The sequence below is a fragment of the Gymnodraco acuticeps genome, unplaced genomic scaffold (assembly GCF_902827175.1).
Source record: "Gymnodraco acuticeps unplaced genomic scaffold, fGymAcu1.1, whole genome shotgun sequence".
Classification (NCBI taxonomy): Eukaryota; Metazoa; Chordata; class Actinopteri; order Perciformes; family Bathydraconidae; genus Gymnodraco; species Gymnodraco acuticeps.
The window spans coordinates 1554985-1570489 of NW_022990021.1; the positions used below are offsets into that span (position 1 = coordinate 1554985).

Consider the following 15505-nt stretch of genomic DNA (forward strand, 5'->3'; position numbering starts at 1 on the left):
ACAAATCAAATAATTCCTGATCATCTGCTTGGCAATATGAGGAAACAATGATTACATTTAATTTTTAAGAGGATTAATCAGACAAACAAATTAGTCAGGTATTTTTTCAGTTTTATTGCCCAGCAGTAAAAAGTACAGTGTATACTACAGTACAAAAAATACATAATGTTTAACACTGCTCCACCGTGCCACTTAACGTTTTGTAAAATATCCACTTTTGAGCGTGCAAAACAAGAAGCCCAGCTGTGAGCATCCAATGCAGGAAATATCAATATGTTTAATCGTGATATTCATCTTCACCTTTTGGATCAGTGATTTCAGAACAACATCTCACAATGCCGATAATCTTTAGCGACGATAGAGGCAGGCAGCATCGATAATTGAATAAAACTGCAGCGATGCAACCATAAAAACAGATGGTAGAAGGACCACGTTGTAGAACTAAACAAAGAATTAAAACAATCTTTTTTGATAATCAAACTGCCTCTGTATGTGCTCCCAGCAAATATTCAGCATACCTTTTTTATCTCAGCGTTTTTATTGGTCAAGAAATTATTGACAGCCTCTAACACATTATGTGGTCCAGCAACTAACTCACAATCATTCAACATTTTAACAAACATAGTTTGCATTGATGGACAAACACATTATATATGGAGGGACACATTTACAGTAGCAACGTTGGTCTAATTGTTTCCCACAGCACTGAGAAATTCTTTCTCAAACTGGGCTATAACCACGACACTGACAGAGAAACAGATATAACTGAGCTGAAAGAAATACAAAGCCTTGTGTGACATAAAGTAACAGTGATATTTGGTAAAGGGAGGCAGCACAATACTCATCCGTACTCACACAGTCCTCTTACATGCACAAACAGGGCACACACACACACATACTGATATTTATATATATATAAAGGGTCAACAGAAGGAATTAAGACATCTATGTGGTCCCTCTTAAGAGAAGCTGGTGACACAAGAGGGGGAACAATATTTTAAGTCAGTTTCATTTGATTGACGTCTCTAAAAACAGCTAGTTGTAGACTCCAAGTCACCAAAATAAACTGCCCAATAAACCTTCAAAATCAGGCCTTTATTTATCAAACTGATAAAGGAAAACATTTTGACTTTAATATCTGTATTCGTTACTAATGATGTACCAAACTCCTTATTGTATAATTTCTCTGATGTACCTTGTCTACCAGCAGCATAATTACTTTCCTTCTCGACTTAGCAGTAAGCATTCGAGTTAACATTTTATTTCATTCATCCGACTTCTTACCCCAAATGTATCATACAGTATATATGTCTATACTGTATATATAGCCTATTTAAAACCCGTTTTAAACCCGCAATACTGATTGGTATTGTAAAAAATATCTAAAATAGCCATTTAAATGTTTGATTTTGTTTTGTTCTTCTATTCTTCTTTTATTTTTCTGATTTTCTTTTACTCATAATTTGGCAACTAAAGCATTTTACACAAAGTATCAGTAATATCACACATGTAATACAAATATATTTTGTTGTTATTTTAATGAAATTGCACAGTAAAATGTAAGGAATAAAATAAGCAGAAAAATGGGGCAGATGAACAGTAGAGGGAACCATGTCTCTGATTGGCTAACAGTATTCATGTGGTTAATCATGTGATCACTTCAGAGCTTCTCTTGAAGGTTACTCTCACATTTTGCTGTGAATAACTTGATGAAAGCGTTATCCCTCCATCTTTTTCAGATTCCCAAGTGTATTTCTCAGTTTGATAAATATGGGCCCTGATCTTACATACAGTATTTTGACACAAATCTCTGTTTCCCCCCCAAGAACGTAGGTGCTATATTCAAGTTCATCAGGCTATAAGTATTTTAGGATTCATTCGAAAAGAAAATTAAAAATACCAAGAACAGCTTCTAAGATTTCATGTCACGGTTCTCTCTCAAGCAGATTTCACATGGCAACATCTGCAGTGCACTCACCATCAAGCCACTGTAATGAAACAAAACCACATATACTCTGTATTTTATAAAGACAATAAAAACCTTTTATCACAATTAAGCCTTTTGTAGAAAATGTACATCAGAAAAATATGCAGGGGCATCCTCATAGTAAACAGTGTCTGCTTACATCACTACTCTTTCAGGGTGCCTCTTTTTTGTGTTGGTCATATACAGTATAAAGTCTCTGAATATTTACCACATACTATATAAAATAGACAGCAGGGGGAGTATGAGTGGAGAATCAGACAGTGTCTCTTTTTTTCTGTCTACATGGCAAAAGCTTTGTCTCTGTTGATGAAGAGGGTCTCCTGGCAGAAAGGGTTAACCAGGACGACGCTGCTGCTGCTGTAGTCTCCGTTCGGCGGGAGACAAGTGTCATGATCCTGCAAATGCACACGCAGAAACAAATATTAACGCAGGTGGTTGACAATAGCTGTGATTCGTGATTCATACTTTAGGGCATACACTGCAGTCTACTGTATCTAATCACCCTACAGGCAGTATCAAAGAGAACAGAATAACATATGGGTTTGGTGCAGCCTGGGGCTTTTAATGAGATAGTGAACAAAGATATCTGACAAAGCTAGATGAACAGGGAAGATGTTAAAAGGAGGGATGACTCAGAAACAAGACAACAGAGTGACTTAGTAATAAGAGGAGGAGGTGTGAAAACTAAAGGATTTGAATTACAGCCCAAATGAGGCAATTTTATCACTAAGATCCAATCAAACTAACACTGTAATTTAGGGTTTATGATCATTTCTCCTGGAGCACTGTCATTCATCTAAAGCACCCGGGAAGCTATGCTGCTCTAAAGAGCCAGGAAAAGCAGTGGAAGAACAACACCTGGGGGTCACCAGGGGCACCCTACACAAGATCCAACCTCAGCATCCCTCTCCTGACGCCCCCAAAGATGGTAACAAGATGCAAATTGAGCAATGGATGGGGAATAAAAGAAAAGAGACACAGTGAAATGGTCACTGGAGAGTTGGTGATAGAAAAACATGCAAATAGAACAAAAGAATGGTCAGTCAAAATGATATGGGGAAGAAGAGGAAGTAGACCCATATTTTATAGTGAGGTATTATATACTATCTTTCCCACCAGGTGGCACTATGATGCACTAAACACTAAGGTGGTGCTGTTATTTTCTCAGTATTATATTGACCAAAATCATTTGGAAATTAGCAGAAATCTAAGAAATCATCATCAGGCCTGCAGGCAGGGTTTCTGAAATAATAAATCAAGATTACTTCTGCAGAACAAAACCTGCTTAAGAACATTTTGATCTGCCACAATCACCAAATTTCAGATTTGATTTATCACTGTAAATTGTCAATTATATATTCTGTACTTTCTTTTCTTCAATGATGATCTAAATGTTATTTTAAAGCCTCCTCTATGCTGCCTGGTATGTCATTCTGCTCGAAAATATTATATACCTAATGGTTTTTGTCCCCAAGCACTAAAGTTTTAAAACATATAGTCTAAAAATCCAATCATAATCATATCATATCAATGATATAAAACCAGTTATTTCCACAAATCAAATGTTATCAGCTTGTCAAAAGATGTTTGCTGGTATAAGGTTTAACATTTTTTTTAAATTAAATTGAATAACATTGCTATATCCTTTTAGCAGCAGCATCATGCATTTGTAATAACAGTATACTGAATCAGGTCACACTTTGAAATCCATTTACTAGATGTTAAAAACTAACAAATTCATCTTAATAGATCCCATGCAGGGATATTCTCTTTTTGCTTGTTCCAAATAGCATCTGTGTAAATCCTAGTAATACAGCGCATTGCTTCAGCAGGCTGCGAGGACATTGAACATGGATTCTCTTGTTGTTTCCACACTCATTAAAACCATTCTGCTGACTGACGGTGAAACTTCTGTGTGTAGAGCTGTACATTAATGGAGTGACTGTGCCAGTAGTTTATACCTCGCTCTCCAGAGAGTGTATCTCTCTGGGCAGCTCCACAGCGTGCCGGCTGAAGTAGTCCATGGTGATGGCATTGTTCCAGTAGCTGAGGTTGTTCTCCTGACTTGATGACTTCTTCTTCCTCCTCATACAGCACACAGTCAAAAGCACAGCTAGAGCGGGCGGAGAGGAAAGGAAAATGAGGGGTTAGTACAGAGACTGTAAGAGATGCTGCTTCAAATAGCCTCTGAAAGCACCCACACCAGCTGAGCAGGTAGGCAAGGCATGTTTCATAACAACATGCTACTGTTGCAAGGAACTGTGATTGAAGGGGAAAAATACCACCCTGATATACAGTGTGAGAAGACTACTGGTGGTGTGCCTTGTTGTAATTTTGAGCTGTCGCAAACAACAAAGTTATAAGTTATAAGGCATTTTCAGGAATCATAAAAGAAAATATGTCTTATCAAAGAGTAATAAATCTTTATTTCTCCATCTCGAACAGATCAAAATGCTAAACAATTGTTTTGCCTCAGGTGCAGCTCTCGATAAAAATTACTCTCCCATCCTTGCTGCTATTATGCAATTACACTCTCAAGTGTAAACCAGGAAGCATAAAAGAAAATGAGAGAATGAAATGAATGAATTACAGCTTTTAATAAAAAAATAGACTCTACTGTGACATAGAGTTTTGTCTGCTATCTTCGTAGAGTTTCTGTCCAAGGTTAGATTGATTGTGAGAGCGGTTTGTATTTTTTCCATCTAAATCTTATAACTGAGGCAAATATGCTTACTTCCAAATATGTTAACAACCGTTGGAATAGATATTTGTTATGATAATTAAATAATTTCCTCTTTTATAAGTTGCTCTAACATTACTTACAACACGAGGACACAGGCACAGTGATGGCCAGCACGATCCACACAATGTCCATCCGGCTTAGGCAGATGGTGAAACGGGACATCGGGGAGTCAACGGTGGGGCCTGAGCTGTTGCCGGGCATCCAGGGGTCCTCGGTCGTGGCGGGCACCTGCCTGTTCAGGAAGTTCCCACTGGCTGTAGAGGGGGGCTCGGAGCTGTTCCCCTGAGCACTCCCCTCCTCAACTGAGCTGCTGTTAGAGAGCAGCCCTCCATGTGCAGTTACGTTCCCTAACCAGGGCGCAAGAGGGGCATTGTCTGTGCCGTTACCTTGACCCCCGACAGTGGTCGTCTCGTTGGGTGCAGTGAGGTTGTTTGGGATGATGGTTGGAATCTGTGTGTTGAGGCTGAGCCCAGTGGAGAGCGCTAGAGTGGACGCAGTGGAAGTTAGCTTCTCAGGTGGGCTGTGGACCGGGGTCACAGACACAGACACTTCTTTCGCCAGCATTTCTTCAGTGGGGGGCTCATTCACGCCGTGCACCTGCCTCAGGGTGATAGCGTGGTGTCTGGCCATTTCTGTGGCACCACGAGCATGCTCCCCGGCTTTTAACCAAGGGTCAGCATTCCCCGATGAAGAGGAAAAGGGGGCGTGATCTGAGTTAGTGGGTTCATCCAAACTCAGCTTCTGAGGCTGTGAGGCTATATTTGGGGCCGCTATGCTAGGAGATCTAGGGCTGCTGCTGCTGCTGCTGCTGGCCTGCTTAGTGCCGACAGAAACTGGGTTATGGGCTTGAGGTACCTTTACCAATTTGTGCATGTGGCCTTGGTTCACAACGTCAGAGCTCGGCTCCAGGGGCTGATTCACATGACTAGAAGTACTCACAGTGTTTGGGGGGACTGTATTTTTACCATTAACGGGTGGGTTGTCATGAGCCAGGCTGGACGTTTGGGTGGTGTGAAGTAAGGCTAAAGGATGGATGGTGACAGTAGGGAGGATAATGTTTGACGAATGAGTGCGTCCTTTGGATGCCCATTCCCCGCTACTGGAGCCTTCCTGATGCCAGTTCACAGGGGGAGGTTCAGGGGCAGAAAGTGGGCTAATGTGGGCGGCTGCCATGGAGACCTGGGGTTTCTGGCTGAGGAACAGCTCCTGTGCTGATGACACCAGCCCTACTGGCAGTGCTAGGAATGCTAGAACACCTGTGGAGAAAGAGAGAGAAAGCTTGTGATTAGAATTGTTGGATTAGTTCACTTTAAAAGTGTCTGTCTTAAGGTGATTCCTCTCAAGGATCTTGCCACAAAAAGCTAGAAAAGAGTGCAGAGTAGCCCAAAATGATTGCTCAGGATAAGTTGTGTACTTGTCTTACTTTCATTATGCTTCTCAGCCTTTAATCTACTGAACCGCTGTTTGTCACTCACATAGTATAACTGAATTATGCACTAGACGAGTTCCACTATGTGTACCCATGCATGTAAAACACAGGATCTCCCAGCTAAAATAATTTCCAATACTTACTTAGTGCACAGATTTCTTCTAACAGTAATTGCGTCAGATAGCCCACTTAACATGCTAAGACCATCTCAGAAAAGCTGACACATTCACCTTCTCAACTGAATCCCATAAGGAGGCTTTGTAGGGACAAGCCATTAGCAGTTGCCTGTGGGGAATATTGGTTCAAATATTATGATTATCTATTGTTATCAAGACAGCAAGGAAGTCGTAATGGGAGGAACGTGCAAGGGCTTATTAATTTCCACTTCGCCCCGTTTCCTCCATCCTTTATTGACACTGTTAAACACAGCTAATGTGACGTATTAGCGGAGCACCCACGTCTATTCCTTCATCTGAGAACAGAACATGCCGTAACAAAAGCTAACACTATCAATTCCTGTCTAAATAACGCTATGTAGCATGTTTTTGCACCAAGATGGTGAACATCATGAAATCAGTTAAATAATACCACAAGTTTCTAGGTTATTTTGACACATATTCAATTCAATTTTAACCATTATTGGTATATTGTTTAAAGGAGGAGGAGGCTGGTAATATTCTATATCTTACTAATTTTCAAAAAATCCAATGAAAAGACAAAAGCAAATAATCCATTAGGATGTCTCAACACTCTCAGACCTGTCTGTGGCTAATTATTTCAACTTAAAATCCTCTGTAATTCTTTCAAAAGCTGGGCATTGTAGCTTTTTCAAACTTTACTTAAACAGAAATAAATAGTGTCTATTTTCAGGTCCGGAGTTGACCGATTTTGTGTTCTAATGACTGTTTATAGCTGCAGGACAGTGAATGTGGGAGTTACTCAAATTAAACCAGCGTGTGGGATCATGGTAATGTAGGAACATGTCACGCAGTGCAACTGTGTGGCGTATTGATGTGTTTTTCATCATTTATGGGCACAAATTGAGCTGTTTGGAACAAGAGGGGCTATGGATTGAAAGACCTTTTAGTATAATCAATTAATTGTTGATTTAGCTTTTATCATAGGATTTGTTTAAAGTGGACCCATCATGCTATATTTGAAAAATATATTGTAGGGCCATACCTATACAAAACATGTCTGTGAAGTTTTTTTTTCAAAATACCAAACAGATCACCCATTGTATCCATCCCTCATACTGCTCAAACCCCTCTTTTGAAGCCCTGTTAGAGAAATGCGGATCTTGGGTCCTTAGCTTGAAAAAAAAAAAAGAGGCGGAGCTAATGCCTGATTAGAATTCTACCGGAGATAAAGTTAAATTCGGTTGTGATAAAATGCCATCCTGTTTAAACCACGTCGAGGATTATTTCTGAAATAGTATGGAGCTCAAATGCTTTTTCTCTTGCAGGTTTATCACAAGGTGTTCCTGCTTTTTAAAACACATGTGCTCTTCAGTACAGGTTAGCTCTGAGTGTTAGCGAGGCTTGCTAATGTAAACAAAGACGAGATTACGTCCAAAACACGTCAGGCATTGTTTCTGATAGCAACTTTCTGTGGGTCCGCCGACGTCACAGCGGATGGACACGTCACAGCGGATGGAAATCTGTATCCGCTCGTTGTACACCCGTTTTTAAAAGATTTGGGTACGGAGAAAAAGAGAGAGGGTTTTATTTTCTTGACGCTGCGTGAGTTCCCCGACGCACCGGGGACACATATTTATGTATAAAAGACATCACAAAGTGCATTTTGCATGATAGGTCCCCTTTAAAATAAGAAAAATTAAGAATATCGCCAGAGTTATTTCTTTAATAATACTGACTGAAACATTACATATATGGGCATTAATTAGAGACTAGCAAATATATTTTTTAAAGCTATTTTAGAGCATGAAGATGTTCCCTGCTATGTGCATGTCAAAAAACCTTTTTGTGACATTGCCCAACCATACCATACCAAATGTAGCTGTTCCAACAAGCAATATTTGCACCATTGGCCTGAATGGGTATACAAAAAAAGCTTCTGGGCTCTGTATGAAATAGACAATGAAAAATAAAAGCTCTGCATTAGATGCCTTGGGAGAGAAAAAGTCTTTGTTTAGGCATTCATAAAACCCCCAAAAACCAAGAGTCATAGAAAACACATTCTCAAGCCACCGATGTGACCCAGATGTAGTGTCCATCGTTTAACTATGGTGCTCAGTATCTATGGAAACCCAATTTCCATTACCAAGAGAGGAAGAGGAGTAAGAGATGGGGGAATATGTGAGAAAGGAAATCCTTTGAACGTGTTGAAAGAAAAGGGAGCAGACCAGGCAACGGTCAATATCAGCAAATTCGAATTTCTTTGACATATAAAGCCTCTCCATCCTCTTTGTTCATCGGGGGGTTTAAAATACATCTCAGCAGAACCCCCAAAGCACTGACTATTTAAACTGAGCCTCTGAATCATTAATCATATTCCTCCATACTCAATCACACGTACTACCAGGATAGAGGGTCCAGGCTCTGTCTTCCATTAACCAAGCCTGTCACGTCTCTAATCCACGGAGCCCACTCCAGACTCATATCTGAGGAGATAACACACATGGCCATCCTTGATTTATGACTGCTTGTCCCTCTTAAGATGATCCTTTAGGCAGGGAAATGGAACAGGGACAAACCCAAGCTGCTGATCGTTGGTAATGTGTAAATAGTGGTTCCATTAGGACAAACGTCATTTAATATGCCTATACAACATAACAAAAGGTACTCCTAATATCTATGTGTAATGTTAATCTTGACGTTTTCAAGCAAGGTAGAGAAATAATTATGTTCTTCAGGGCAAAAAATACTGGTTAGAGGTCAATCAAGAGCTAGGATGTTAACAATGCCATGGTTTTGTTTCAATCATACCTTCAATCAGTACCTTAACCTGGCTGTTACAACCTGGCAACCCAACACTCTGCTTCTACTGAATAAAAGATAGCACCCAGTCTGCCTTAACAAACAAAGTCATATCAGAATCCAAATCCTCTGGAAGACACATAAACAGGAAAATAATTTATTTGATACGATTGGAAAACTGATAATACGACGTGTGATCTGTAACCAACATTGAGATTATACAGTCTTTTTGCAACTTTGCAATTTTGTCTCATCATATTTTATTAAAATTCACATCTAAAATGTTAAAAGGAAGAATCTGCTTTTAAAGTAAGCTTGCGCTCAGCTTAGACCTCTGATGGCCCTATTTTCATTAGTGCTGCTGAATAAGTAGTGAGGATTACACACTCTGCCCCTCTGAGTCTGCAGTGATACTCCTTGTTTAACTTTAGTATTATTCCCATTATAAAGGGTCATAAAATCAAGGCAATACACATGTTTCAAAGTGTAGTATGAGTGAGTCACACTTGATTTGGAGGGGTAGAAAATTAATACCTGAGAGCTTTAAATTGAGCAGTTATCTGGTGCCTTAAACTGAAAAAATCACAAAAAGCAACATGTGGAAAATGTTCAATAGCCTCCATGTTAGCGCAGATTGCAAAATAGTATTTGTACACAATCTGTTGAGGAGCACACTAACTGCTGTTTAATGGATTGTATGAGTGTTTGTCAAGCTCTGTGATCAATGATTTGGATCAATACTTACTTGGGATGAAAAAACACGTAGTATTATTACAATCCTTATGTCACATGACTAGGCAGGTATTAAAAAAAATCCAATAATTTTCAATTAAAGAATATATTATTGTTGGATAGAAGCTGGACTAGAATCTAATATAAAGAGATGCTGGATTGATTTGGAGTCACTAGTTCACATTACATGAAAGCTATTAAAGACAAAAAAACTGATAATTCTTAATAACAAAGGAGATGTTTCCTACCTGTCCAGTGTAATAATACAGTTCTGCATATGTAGTCATACGGCTGTTTTTTGTAAACAACAAATCCATATGTTTTGACTTAAAGAATATGTTGTATTGCTGAGTTTCTGTAACTCATAACTATTCATGTGTTTTAATCGTTTTAACACATGCACCATGTTACACACTGAGGCAAATGGGTGTAATTCGTCACACCGGCTGTGTGTCTGGCTGATGGAGTGAGAACGTAAGCAGGGTGCACGCAGAAAGAGAGCCCGGCCTCCGCAAAGACTGCAGTAGGGAAGCAGGCACAGCGAGTGAATTAAGTACAGAAATGATTGAAAAGGCCCGAGAAGCGAATTGAGCTTTATGAACATCCATTATTGAGTTGAAGCACTCGGAAGAACATGACAAAATTGGATGGTCGACAGGGTGGGAAAATGTGCTACGAGGAGGCCAGAGATATAGTAGGGGGTAAGAGGGAGTTGTGTGGGTGTTACATCAGACATTAACAAAAGCAAAGAGGTTGGATTGGACACATTAAACCAAGGGAAAAAAGGACACTCAAAAGGAAATAAGTTGTGAGGGAAATGAAAATATAGAGAGCACATTGTCTTGCTCTGTCTTGTCTACTCGTTTACTAGCATGAGTTATTGACCATTGTGCTGTTTTTGGCTGGACATAATATTTTTTTCTCAAGCACACACACAAAGAGTCATTGCTTTTTGACTATTGACGAGAAGGGAAGGAGTAGGTGAACAACATCATTCTGTATTAGTGTGTTACATTAAAACGATGACACTGAAACAAAGGTATTCATATTTGCCTGGAACGAAAGGCAACACACAGCTTACACTGTTATCACTCACACCAACCTGTTGGCTTTACGATCTATATCACCCTGCAGAACACATCATAATAGAACATGCTAATATGATGGAGACAAACAACCCCCAGGTGAAATTACTGTGAGATCATGCCCCCATTTATTTGACTAATGCCCCTGTTTTCCATTACCGAAGCTTAGGATGGATGGAGGAAGAGGCAATTTATGCAGGAAAACATGCTGAATTAGGGCTCTTTTGAAGGCATAGGAAGCTGGTGACACTCGTTGAAGTCCTCCATTGATGCCATCAGGGACATCAATAAATCATGTTGCAAAGCAGGATCATGAGAACTGATCCAAAGCAGGCTTTGACCCACCAATCATTCATTGTTAGACTCAATGTCAGAAGACACTGGCCAGAGCGGCTGCCACTAAATCTAAAGTTACACTGGTGAAGAAAAACCAAAACATTTACTTCTGCTGATTAAATTCTGCATGAAACTTATGCCATGGATACGTCAGGACTTCATTTGAGAAGAACCACATGGCTTACGGCGCACTAATCAATCATACTGGAGCACTTAGTGGGTGGTACTTGGGGCTACTCGCCATGGAGGATTGGACATTTATCTTTCTTTCCAGGGGTCACCTCATGCTACATGCTATGAACGTTGTAGCTTACATGTGACAATCTGCCAGTGAAGCATAGTGCTGGAGCGAGGCCCGTTGTGTCGCATCATCAGCAGGCAGCTGGCATTGGCAATATTTGAATTGGATGCTCTACAGGAAGCCAAAAATAGGAGCTGCAAAATCATCCATCAATAAGGCTCGTGACGGTTCAGGCTGTACTTCTGAACTGTAACTGCTCTGTCATCTCCCTGCTCAGACAGCATGACAGGGATAAAGGAAGAACTGTATACGTAGAGGGAACCAAACGCATCAAGGCAATGACAATCTAGCCAAGGTTAAATGTATAAAAGAAGGAATTCAACACAGTGAGAAAAACCTGTAATGGATAAGTTACAAAATAGAGGTATACTTTATTTACTTAAAGGGGACCTATCATGCAAAATGCACTTTTGTACGTCTTTTATACATGAATATGTGTCCCCGGTGTTCCAGGGAACTCACCAAGTGTCAGAAAACACAACTCTCTCTATTTTCCTCCATACCCAAATCTCTAAAAAAGGGGCTGCAACGGATCTGATACAGACTGATCCAGATTTGAACACTTTACTGACGTCAGTAAAGTGGTGCTACGGCTATTGGTCAATTCTCCACCTATCAGGGGAATGAGAGGTTGGGCCACGGCCGGCCATTGCTGCTCGAAAGCGCTGGAGTACATGTGCCAGGCCTGTAAGTGGTGCTGTAGTCTGACACAAAAGCAGCGAAGAAGACTTCCCTTGCATGGTTGCCCTTCTGTTTATTCTCCGCTGTGGCTCTTTTTCTCCCTCCCCGAGGCAAGCTTTTGCGCCTCCTGCTTTAAAACAAATGAATAATGACTCTATATAATCATATGTAAGGGATAATGTGCAGCGACGCGGTCATTATGGGGAAAAGAACACCGACAGGCTGATCAGGAGCCCGACGCGAAGCGGAGGGATCTAGATCGGCATGAAGGCACATTATGCAATGTGCACATGATCCCGCTTATTACATGGCCACATTCTCGACAAAGTAACGACATGACTCCCAATATTAATTGAAATGGTTTTATGGATTTAGAAAATGATTTTATTGATTTAAAAAATAGTTGTATTGATTTAAATTGACATGCATCAGCTAAGAAAAATAGTCCGTTGTTACTGTTTTGAACTAACGTATCATCGGCAGGAACTGCTTCGATAGTGTTTTTGAGGAGCTTTTTGATTACAGATTTGAAAACATCGTTACTTGCTTTAAAAGTAGCACAATTCATTATGTCAAACCTTGGAAAGTATCTAGATATCCCTGCCCTAATGCCAAAGTAACTGCACACTGAATATGTGTCGCCGTTTGATGTCTATGTCTGGACCGCTGCGTAAAAAGGAGGGTTTCTGCTCCATTACTTCTCTTCTTACTTCTATAAGAACAAAACACGGTGGACGGAGATCTCTTTTTCTCCCCCTCTTCTCCCCGCTGCAGCCTAGCAGCTAATCTCAGAGCACGCTCCCCTCTCCTGCAGGGGGGCGTGGTCAGCTGCAGCTCACAGAATCAGCCCCCTGCAAAAACAGTGCTGGAAAGAGCAAATAGAGCGAAATGAGGCATGGCTAAAATGCAGGATCTTTTTGGTATTTTGAAAAAAAAACTATATTTATATACTTTATATAGGTATGGCCCTACAATATATTGTTCAAATATAGCATGATAGGTGTACTTTAAATTCATGTTCTTGTTTAATTACTTATTTGCAAGCTTTAAAATATAAAAATTACTTTGATTTAATTTAAAACTTATTGTCTTGTTCAAGGGACTGCAGATACAAAATTATTATTATTATTATTTAAATTATAAATTACACAACTAAACAGCTAGGTCATTGTGCCCTTTAGCAAGATAGAAAAACGATGACTAAGTTATTTTTAATAGAATAATAAGATATTAACTTAAAATGTAAAATGTTCCACCTCATTAATGAATGGGATAGACATGCATTACTGATTGTTTGTCAGCCCAGCATTGACCATAACCTGGCTATAATTAGGATATCCTCCACACCACCCAGCCGCCCCTCAGTGGACCACACTGAGCCTCTTATATGCTAATCACAACCACTTCACAGCAGCCGACAACCCACCATGGGATTCTCCCCAAATCCCTCAGGGCAAATGGAGAAGGCTTTATCTATCAGAATACCAATGAACCTTTATCACATCATACTGGTGCACACATAATGGCTCTGATCCCTCATACAAAATGAATTCATATCTCACTTTGGAGGAAAAAGGCTGACAGACCCAAATCAAAGTAATCGTAAGCCTTAAATGGGGAGATTTGTAGAAGGTGATCCGAACCTTTAATTTTAAGCTTTGACTTTCTCTCAGAAATAGATCAGATCCATCAGCTTGAGGCAGACAAAACCTTTTATCAGCAGGCCGAATGGAGAGCTGTCTGACTAACTGCTTGCAAAATTGGATTATCTCGCCTGGACAGAGCGCTATCGCCCTGACTCACTTCAATAGATCCACTATAAACAGAAGGGGCACGCCTACTATATCACCACTACTACCATTACAGTAAAATATATAACTACTACAGTACAATGACTATCACCTGTACCATTGTTACAAAACTAATAACAATATTGCTGCAACTTTAAGTAGTTCTACTAGTACTTCTGGGTGTTCATTCATGACTACTGCTACCACTACAACCATCCATGCTACTAGCATACTATAAGGGTTCAGGTTTAGCTAAAACTGCTTGTCCTACTGCTAACACTAATACCAGTACTTCCATGACTACCTATACAAGTACTACATTTGTGTAGGCTACAGATGATATAACTACTAGCCCAACTGTTAACAATACAGACACAACGTTTGTAGCTAACAGTAATAATACTTTAACTACTACTGTAAGGCGGAGTGCTAACTTTCGTATCACTATACTTTCATGACTATCTCTACCTCTACTACTTCAACCATTGACTAGCTTCACAACCCAAGCACAGATTATTTTGGGATTCTTCCTATTGTGGAGGTGATTACACATCCTGGGCGTTTAAATACAGGGTCATCTTTACAGTAGCACAAACAGACACATTCCTATGGTTTGCCCTTGGGTGTGTTTGTCTGCCATTTTGGGCTGAGTGTCTGTCCCGTGGGGGGAAACAGACAGATACGGTACATCCTGTGGCCCGCTGGAACCATCCTGATGGAGGCCTGGATGGGTGGAGTAGTGGAGAGGCGGAGTGGGGAGAGCTCTACAGATGTGAGGCCTGAGATAAGAGGGAAAGGCTTTCGTAACAGGATAATGGCTTCCTGTTTGAATGCTCCATAAATTGTTTGTCGGGTTACGGCTTTGAACAGTGACGCGTTTATCGGAGAATCAGACGGAAGGGGAATGCGAAAACAAGAACAACAAAGACTTCTTGTGCTGTTTACTGGGATAATGATTTAGCTACTGTGAAAGCAGCAAATAATCTAACAGGAAGGAGAAATGTTAAACAGGAAGTTGTCTGGAATTTGAAGAGAACACCAAATTGCAGATACGCAGTTTAACACCAAGTCACAGACACTGTCAATGTTTTCCAATTACCAAGAATTTCAACATTGTTACTGTTGTTGCAGCTTGAAAAAACCACATACTGTTGCAAAAGCAGACTTTAATCATACAAAACAAGCCAAAGTCAGATTTGGAGGGTTACTCAAGCCCTGTGTGCTCATTTACACTTCATACCAATTTGTCTTTCAAGAAGCTGCCTTCAAAACACAATTTGCAAGCAATTACCTTGCTTCTCAGACTTTGTGCCAGAAAAAAAACCTAATTTGCAAGAAACAAGTAAGTTATCTCAATTGTGTTAGGTTTAATATCTCATCAGAACAAGCTTGCAAAGGTCTATAGGGAGCGCAGAAGAATAAAATACAACACAGAGGTGACCAGAGGAAAAGTATTTGTACTCTCTCTGACACCTGTCATGA

General features: G+C 40.1%; 1 protein-coding gene across 1 annotated transcript in view; it reads right to left on the minus strand.

Annotated features, from left to right (window-relative positions):
- Positions 1-94: 94 nt before the first annotated feature.
- tmem108 (transmembrane protein 108) overlaps positions 95-15505 on the minus strand; it is a 46464-nt gene continuing 31053 nt past the window's right edge. The window contains exons 5-7 of the mRNA XM_034213922.1: positions 4811-5986; positions 3949-4100; positions 95-2382 (exon numbers count right to left, since the gene is read on the minus strand). Coding sequence (XP_034069813.1) covers positions 2266-2382; positions 3949-4100; positions 4811-5986 — 1445 coding nt within the window. The 3' untranslated portion in view covers positions 95-2265. The remainder of the gene's footprint in view (positions 2383-3948; positions 4101-4810; positions 5987-15505) is intronic.